The 9288-nt window shown below is 40.7% G+C and overlaps 1 protein-coding gene across 1 annotated transcript; it reads left to right on the top strand.

Moving 5' to 3' along the window:
* Positions 1-4776: 4776 nt before the first annotated feature.
* On the top strand, positions 4777-7257 carry s1pr4 (sphingosine-1-phosphate receptor 4). Its single transcript, XM_071516975.1, has 2 exons — positions 4777-4809; positions 5510-7257. Exon 2 carries the CDS (start codon positions 5705-5707, stop codon positions 6941-6943), a length of 1239 nt encoding a protein of 412 aa, XP_071373076.1. The 5' UTR covers positions 4777-4809; positions 5510-5704; the 3' UTR covers positions 6944-7257.
* The last annotated feature ends 2031 nt before the right edge of the window (positions 7258-9288 follow it).

Genomic DNA, 9288 nt, shown 5'->3' with positions numbered 1-9288 from the left:
AGCCTGAGCGGTGGAAAAAAAAAAAGTTGAGGAAAAAGCCGCAAGCCTGATTCTATACAATGAAGGCGCCCTGTTGCTGCGGGGCGTTTGTTGAAGCACAGCGCCCCCTGCTGGACAACAGCGGCGGTACAATGCAGATCTGACTGAACTTGATAGAGGAAGTCCCACATTTGTATTTTGAGTGAGAAGTTGGGTTGTGGTTCCATTGACTTGCATGGAGTCGGGCCGGTTTTTTTTTGAGTCATTTTGGAGCTCCGCCTCCGCCCCTAGCGGACGTTAGAGGAACTGCCGCCTGCATGCCGCCACTTCCTTATTGGCTTGAAAATTCCCCCCAACACTTTCTGGCTTACCTCATTTCCACATTTCTCCATTTCTCATTCCCCCCAATAATACCCCCATACTTTTCCTTGTTTAAACTTTTTATTGAGTATAGAGTAAAAAAAAAAAAAGATATTACTGGTATCCGAGACATTTTACAATTTTCACAACAATTTACAATTTTCACAGCAATTATTGGTTTACCTGGGGTCAAACTGACCCTCAAACTGACCCTTGATGTGTAAGGGGATGGGGGGGGGATTCATCGTTTTATGTTATTTATTTAAGTGCTATGAAGATGGAGACATGAAACAGCTGTGTAGGTTGAAATTGCTGGGGTCAATTTGACCCCAAACATAAAACACTTTAGTTGATTTTAATATAATAAGAGGCTTAATATAAAACACCAAAGAAGCAAAGCACGACTGTTTCAGCACTAAGACCTCTCTCAGCGTGCAACAGACTAGAATTTTGGTAAAGCAAAACAAATATATATATATATTTTTTAAATAAAGATTCCTACAACATCAAACTGGTTCGAACACAAAACCAAGAGCCCAAAATGCACAGAGATGGAAATCACAAACATTGTACATTCACTCTCTATTATTCTCATTAGACTGCCCTACAAAGGTGAACAGTAGTAATGTATTGTGTTTCTCAAAGATTCAACATCATGACTCTGAAGTTTAGTTTTAATTTTAACAAACATTAGACCTATTACATTAGTCCAGTTCTGTACCAAGAATTCTTCTGTCAGGACAAGAGATAACGAAGATGAATACAGTGAAGACAGAGATGGAGATAGAGAACCCGTCTGTCTGTTTCTCTCTGACTTGCTCTTATGGAGTTACCACTCTTTAGTTTTGTACGGCAGAATATGTCTCACAAAGAATTGAAGGGTTTCGTTGCAAAACACTATATCATCAGTTTTGGAAAATTTTTGCATCCTAAATTTCATCAGTCAATATTTCAAAATCACAGATGATTCTATCCTCAAAAAACATAACATGTTTTGTAAGTAAAGATCTAAAGATAACTTCTAACTTTGATAGTTGCCCACAACAGACTTAACTTTAACACCAGCTGTCATTTTGTCAGAGCAGATTGTGAAGTGGTTGAAAATCTCAGCTTGGATTGAAACTCTTCAATTGCAAAGTTCCAAACCAAGTTTATTCTACCATCTAGCCTGTATCAAACACAGTTACAATCCTGAGACGATTGAAAAACACTCTTTGGCATTCAGTGAGTTTAGAGCGGCTTCCAGTGGTCAGACAGTGATGCTGCATGTTGCCTCCCCAGAAGGATTCAGTGCTGTTTTCTGTCCAGCAGGTGTTGACTGCTCACTGCCAAGCAGGTCGGCATGCAGTCAAAGTGCTTACGCGGCTGCATTCACATTGGCCAACTTTTCCTTTTTGTACAGTTTTTTCTTGGCCTCTTACATTTTTGTCTGTCTGTCTTTGTCTGTCTATTCATTTTATTATTATTATTATTCAGCCTTAAAATGTGGTTTATTTTATGTCCACTTCTCATGATAGATGTATTTTGCTACACAGTCAGGGGTTGATGTTTTAATTTCTGTTGTGCACCAATGGACTTAGTTCAGACTATACAGTGAGGTGACTCATAGTATAGTTTGAGTTTGAGTTTTTAATAGGCATCTCTTTCTTCCAAGAGTCCCAAAAAATGTGTGTTTTATTTTAGCAGAGTTTATCCGGTCAGTGAAGACCCACATGTCTTTCTAAATGTCTGTCTTTCAGTGATCATTACAGTGAAAATAAAGCACATCAACTTGCTGTCTTCTTTTTTTTTTTTTTTTTTTTTTTAAAAAGAAGCAGACAAGTTACAGAAGCATTTTTAAGCTTTGAGACAACGGAGATGTGGATTGTGCAAAAGAAGCTGCGACTCAATATCAGGAAGATCTCCCTGATATGTTGTACCTTCAGTGTATGTCCAATCTCCAACATGAAAAACAAATTACTATTACTATTATTATTAGTTTTATTATTATTATTATTATTAATGGTGGGAGAGATTTGATGGCTATGGAAAGAGTTTGAGCCACAAACACAAAGTTGTTTACAGCCACCCAAAGCCAAAAGTTTTTTGTTCATCAGTGGAAACAAATGATAAACAGCTGTGGTAAGCTCTTTGTGGGTAGAGTGATGTTTGAAGTTTTATTTTCAGTGTAAGGGCGTTTTCAACAGTTACGGGTGTTGTTGACACCTCAGGATGCTGCAGCTGGATGTTTTTTTTGCTCCCGTTTCATTTTCAAGTTCCTCTGCAGCATCACTTGACTTAGGTTTTACCATATGAGTTACTGATGCATGTTTATAGCTCTATATAATAGACTTACTAAAAAGGAGAAGTTAGCCTTGGCTTGGTTTCACGGGGAGCGCCCTTGTTATGCTTCATTACTATATGTAGGTCAGCATCACAATTATATTGCCTTTGCATTATTTCTATCATTAAATACAATTAAATACAAAGCTGCATCAATATTAGCATTGCAATCTTCCACAGGCTCTGCAGGAGATCTTTTCTTGCTCTTTAATGGAGATAGTATGCTAACTGAAGAGCTGTCATGATTCATCTTGAGTCATAACACAGAAGTAGAGCTGGGATGGACCTAAATGGAAGATGACAGAGCCTGCATTTTTTTTTATTACTGAAGAATCTGAGAAAGAAAAACAAAAATTGCTAAGAGAAATATAGTTGGGGCACTGACATAATTATATTGAGAGTTTCTTAAAGGTTTCACTCAATGTTTTTTCAGACCACAGCAGCATGCTTTTGAAGTATTTGATAAATGATAATTATAGTGCAGGGATACAAATAGAAACTAGTTTGCTGAGAGTTAGAAATCTATAATCATAGCTTTTTGGAAACTCTCCACTCTGCCCTTGAGAAGCAGTGAGTCTGTGTTCTGGGTTCGCTCATATTTGAGAAGTGGTTTCATGATTTTTTTTCGGTAAGTGGTAAATCTGGCATCACTTTCTAGTGCGTGAGAGATGCTTGGGTCTCGTGTGCTGGTGCTTAGTATGTTATGGGCTCATGGTTGAGTTGAAAGTGGTTCGAGCTTCACGGCTACTGCCTGCTGCATGGCCTGTGGTTAGACTCCACTGGTGCGTAGTTAGCGGTTTACTCATGTTAAGTGGGAAGGGAGTGAATAGTGTTACTGTGGCCCAGAGGTGTGACCAAGTGATCTTCGCTCGAGTCTCAAGTCAGGCTCATGTGTTGAGGCACAAGTCTCAAGTCAAGTCTCAAGTCTAAATGTAGAACACCAAGTCAAGTCAGGACAAATCAAGAGTCCAGTATCAATTTAATATCTTAAAGAAAACAAAATATCTAGGACTTTTCAATGCAATATGGTTTTAATAGTATAAAAACTTAGTAAGTGCATCATGAGTTTGATTTCTATAATCAGTTTTAACTTTAAATTAAATTCAATCATTCCATTCAAATTCAGAAAACAGAATTTAAATTCAATTTTCTGGTGGAACAAATCTCATCACTTTCAATCCAAGTTTACACAAACACAAGATCTTTTGTGAAGACTTTAGAAACCTTTTCAAGTCATCAAAGTACAAGTCAAAGTCACGTCCCAAGTCACCAGAACCAAAGTCAAGTCTCAAGTCTTCTCCTCATGCATCAAATCAAGTCTCGAGCAATTGTGACTGGAGTCTGACTTTAGTCCAAGTCCTGTGACAGAGTCCCTACCTCAGCTGTGGCTTATCTGCTGATACCGCTACCACAGCTGGGTGTCGAGGTATGAAACCCTGTTGTGCAGGGAGGGGCCCCTCATCATCAGATTGGGAGTTCCTGTTTTTCTCTTGTTATTTCTGAGAAATATTGAGAAAAAAAAATTCTAATTTAATGATTTTGTAATGATGCCTCTGTGTGCCAGTGGCTCGTAAAAGTGAGTAGGCTATCTTGCCACACATCCTCCAAAACATCCTTTTGTCATCATACACTATCGTACATCTATTATGTGTGGCATACATGTGTTGAAACAGTCCTTCCCGTATAAGTCAGCTTAAGAAAGGATATTGCAGTAGCAGTGAAAGTTGCATGATGCCCTGGGAAAACATGATCTTGATGCACCACAAAAACTGATGGCAACTAAATTCATAAATGTGAATTTTTTGTCAAATGTACCTTTCTGAAAGAAGCAGTAGAAGCAGTAGCACTTGGCAAACAACATCTTTTGCCAAGTTTTTGTCAAATTCTGAATTTCACAATTTCACTGTCTCTTTGTAAGGTGATGGAACAAAAGTGACAGCAATCTCTGTTGCATACGTGTGTGTGCATATGTGTGTGTGTGTGTGTGTGTGTGTGTGTTGCATGTGTGTATGTGTGTGTGTGTGTGTGTGTGTATGGTTGGGTGTGGACCACCTTCTGAGCCTTACTTCCCCATCAAACAAGAGCAGCAAAAATCCGTGCTCAGTTTGAGTTGATGATATTCACACACTCAGCATCACCACCTCTACAGTAAGTACTGTGTCCTGTCACTTCTGCAAAGCTTTGCTGTCAAAGAATTCACTTTACTGTACAGGTCAGCTAATTATGTATAACAGATTTAATCAATTTGTCATGAGAATATTGTTGAATTGTTAAAACAAATTTCACAATTTCAACTTTTGTGGCATTACATGCAGAACTTCATGAGTAAAGATGAATGCATTTTTTCTGCTACTGTTCACATTAAAGGTTTTACAATATTAACTATGAAAATGCTCAAATTTTCACCAAAAATGGTTTTAAAGGAAAAAAGAAAAAGAAAAAACCTGTGCAGATTTTTTATTTTTTATTTTTATGTTTTTGCCATTTGGCAATTTTTTACAATTATAGTATACAGTTGGCTCTGCTGATTGAGAGCTTTAAGATAACATTTTTCATCATTCTTTTATCAAATCATATGTGTATTTCCTTCACGTGCCAATTTAAAGGCCCTCTGCAGCTGCTTACTTCTTCTTCTGTTAACCACAGTTTAGCGGAGTGTGTGTGGCGCAGGGGGGAGAGATTTAAATTATGCCTTTTAAATTGACTGAAGCACGCTGATGAGGGAGCACACAGCACAGTCATAATGAGCACCAGGGGATTTTATGTTGTGTGATCGTTGTGAACTTAATTCATGTGATTTGTACATAGATACTGTATTGATGTTGCTCTTTTTTTTATCACTTCTCAGGTGTGTGTTGTCCACTAGCAGAGCTCCAGTGGTAAGAGTGTGATAGCCTGTTTGAGAACAGGAGTTCCACACTAATTCCAGTGCAGCTCATACCAGCTAAGCTTTTTCTAGCCGGACCCAACCAACTTGAGATCATCCCACTCCGCTCCTGTCCCACCCACAGCCCGTCCCGTCTCCACCAACCCAGCCTTTACTATGAATATCTTCTCGCTCAGCTCGCCCTCCTCCTGCCCCAACTTGTACCATTCCCCCAGTTACTACGGCAACACCAGCATCTCAAACGCCACCACCGCAAACAGCAACATCAACTATGTGATCCTGCAGCATTACAACCACACCGGCCGTCTGCAGAACAGAACCATTTCAAGCAACCAGAACCACATCACTGTCACCATGGGCATCTTCCTGTTGTTCAGTGTTTTCATCATCCTGGAGAACCTCCTGGTGCTGATAGCTGTTGTCTCCCGCATCTGCCACAGCCGGCGCTGGGTGTATGTCTGCATCGCCAACATCACCCTCAGTGACCTCCTCACCGGCGCTGCCTACGTGGTCAACATCTGCATGTCTGGCAGCCAGACGTTCCGCCTCAGCCCCGAGCTCTGGCTCTTCAGGGAAGGCACGCTCTTCGTGGCACTGGCCGCATCCATATTCAGTCTTCTGCTGATTGCCGTGGAGCGCTACACCACCATGATAAAGCCGCTGCAGCAGAAGTCAACCAGGAGGACCTACTGCCGCATCTACAGCTTGGTGGTGCTCTGCTGGGTTTTGGCGCTGGTGATCGGCTTCCTCCCCTTGTTCGGGTGGAACTGCATGTGCAGCCTGGAGGATTGCTCCACCCTCCTCCCTCTCTACTCTAAGACCTACATCTTTTTCTCCCTCACCATCTTCTTCATCATCCTACTGGCCATCGGAGTGCTCTATGGTCTCATCTACAGGCACGTACACACAACACAGCTGGACTTCCAGCGCAGTCGCAAACGGGCCCTGGCTCTCCTCAAAACTGTCATCTCCATTGTAGGGGTCTTCATGATCTGCTGGGGGCCTCTGTTCCTGCTCTTACTGGTGGACTTCTTCTGCACCTCCCGCCAGTGTGCCCCTCTGTTCAGCGCTGACATGGTCATTTGCCTGGCGGTGCTTAACTCTGGCCTGAACCCCATCATCTACGCCCTGGGCAGCAGCGAGCTGAGGAAGGCCATCGCCGGCCTGCTGTGCTGCTGCTGCCTGAAGGTCGGCCTCTGCAGCCCGGACACCTTCCTGTCCAAGGAGACCAGCAGCACCTCAGAGAGCCGGAGGGACAGCCTGAGGAACAGTTTCAGTAAGGTCAGAAGTCTAAGCGTGGCCTCCCCGCCGTCGACTCCACGCAAGAGTCGCAACGCCCCAAAAAAATACAGACTTAGCTCCACCACCACCTGCCTGTCAGTTTCAAGTGGTTAAACCACAGAGCGCTCCCCACCCAAACAAACAGGACCTGTGCGCACCGATACACATCTACTGGTTTCCTCTGAGTTTTGGTTTGAATGTATAATGCTTTGTCATACAACTGTTGATTACACTGTCATAAAACTGAACTGTCATAAAATACAGAAAAAAAAAATTACTTTTTCCTAGAGGTTGCAATAATACTGTGGATAGAAGAAATGCCTTATTTGTGTTATTTTTTTTAGCCTTACCAGCCATATTTTCTCTTTATGCATTTCAGTATTTTGTTGTATAATTTCTGTTTACTGAGTTACACTGTACTTGTTGTTATATGCTGTAAATTTATGTTTTAAATTTTGAAACTACTGCTATTTACAGGAGTTAATGTACAGTATATATACAGTATAAAAGGAGTCACAGACAATGCAAATGTCTGTTTCAATATTGTGTTGTAACAATTTTTTCGAAGCCCAATGTTGTTGTTTTTTTACAGAACTGAATATAAATAAAGTTTATTTTACTTTAACAATGAATAAATGTTTTATTTACTGTAATAACTATACTACCACCACTTTCCTCTGGAGGGAGACATATTATCAAAAGGCTTGGACTGGCTTCTGTGTGAAGACCAACTGATTCAAAGTGCTTTTGTCTTTTCCCAGTCTGAAAAGGAGATATTGTACTGAACTCTGCATGTGTGATGAATAGCTTTCTAATTTTAACAGATGCTGCAGTGAACAGAGGTAGATTTACCATATCCCACCACAGTACACACAGACATCTTCTAATCTCTGCCTAAAACAATATTTTTGTTCATTCAGCGGTTTAGTACAGGATTTGCCAACCAGTTGTGTGAGTAAGTGTGCCTGAGGGAAAATGTTTATTTTCTTTACTTTTGAAGGCTCTTCTCCTCTGGCAGACCTACACTATCGCCAGGTTACGTAACAGACTCCTCAAGAGGCCTTTTCCAGGCTGCTCTCCCTCTCTGCTTTCTGACAGATTGAGTGATTGAAGTTCAGTACAGAGAGGGTGAGGGCTGGGACTGCAGCCCCAAGGGCATACACAGCCACGGCTTATTGATAAATTCATTATGACTGTCTGGCAGGATAGATAGATAAGGTTCAGCAGGTAGTCTCCACCCCTAAGTCATATAGGCTACTGTACTGTACTGAAACGTCTGCATCCTGGAACAACTTGTTTTATCTCGACTCGAGAATATCGGAGGGACTTTCACAGAAGAAACCCAAATGTCTAAAACTTTCAATAAGCAGACAGTATGCAAAGTTGGTTTCTCTGGCACAGTTTCACATTTTAGTTCATTATAGAGACACTGTAAAAAGAAGTTTGAAAATTGGATTGATTTTATTTTTAGAGAGATAAACATCTAATTTGAAGGAATAGTTTGCACTTTTTTGTTATTGTTTCCTTTCTGGGTTAACTCTAGAAATAGCAATCTAGCCAATATCAAAGCTTAAAGGAATTAACCATTTAGATAAAGTATCATGAAGGATCCAGAGAACAGTCAGTTGCCAGCTGGCATCAAGGTCTTTTACATACTCAAAATGAACAATAGACTTTAAGAGTTTTCATTTTTCATGCATCATTGTCTTTTTTCCTACCTCAGGCAGTGCTGAGTTAAATCATACATGTTTTTTTTCCATGTGAAACTCACACAGTCATAACAGCCATGAAAATAAGAGCATGAGAGAGAGGAAATTATGGAAATGATTGATGCATGATATTAGACTGTGGTTGATGGAGGATTGGTTATTACAAATTACAGGAGACGGATTGGCACCTAACTGATAGAGGTCTGTGTGTGTTCTCTCTCTCTCTCTGTATGTGTGTGTGTGTGTGTGTGTGTGTGTGTGTGTGAGTCATGATCACAAACCCATACTAATGATAAAAAAGATTAGCCCAAGGAAGAAGTGAATTAAAAGAAAAAATCCCTATTCCTAAGAAAGAATTTGCAATAAATTATTCAAAATGCTTTAAATGATGAAAGCATTCCTATATACAATACACTGTATGTCTACCTTGTGTATGCAAGCATTGAACGATTAAATGTGTTCAGTTATAAAAAAAAATATGTAGTACAATAGTACATTTATTGTTACTGGTGTTCAAAGTGAATCTGATCTTCATGAGTAAATGATTCATATTCTGACTTGTTCACTTGTTTGTTTTATGCCTCCTATGCCCCTCCTATGGATAAGGAGCCAGGGAGAGGGAGCCACCACCGACTGTTGAGATGAACCCCTGCTCTGGCAGCTGCTCAAGGCATCAGACAGGCATTCCTGTTGGTGACGTGTGTGAGCTGCACGGGCTCGTCAGCGCCGGCTGCAAGGAGGAAATGAGGC

This window comes from Centroberyx affinis, unplaced genomic scaffold, assembly GCF_046629955.1.
Source record: "Centroberyx affinis isolate AG114_WGS23_722 - 3 ecotype Tasmania unplaced genomic scaffold, CSIRO-AGI_Caff_v1 ptg000440l_1, whole genome shotgun sequence".
Lineage (NCBI taxonomy): Eukaryota > Metazoa > Chordata > Actinopteri > Beryciformes > Berycidae > Centroberyx > Centroberyx affinis.
Note: the sequence above shows the minus strand (reverse complement) of the source record. Positions and strands in the feature narration are given on the sequence as shown.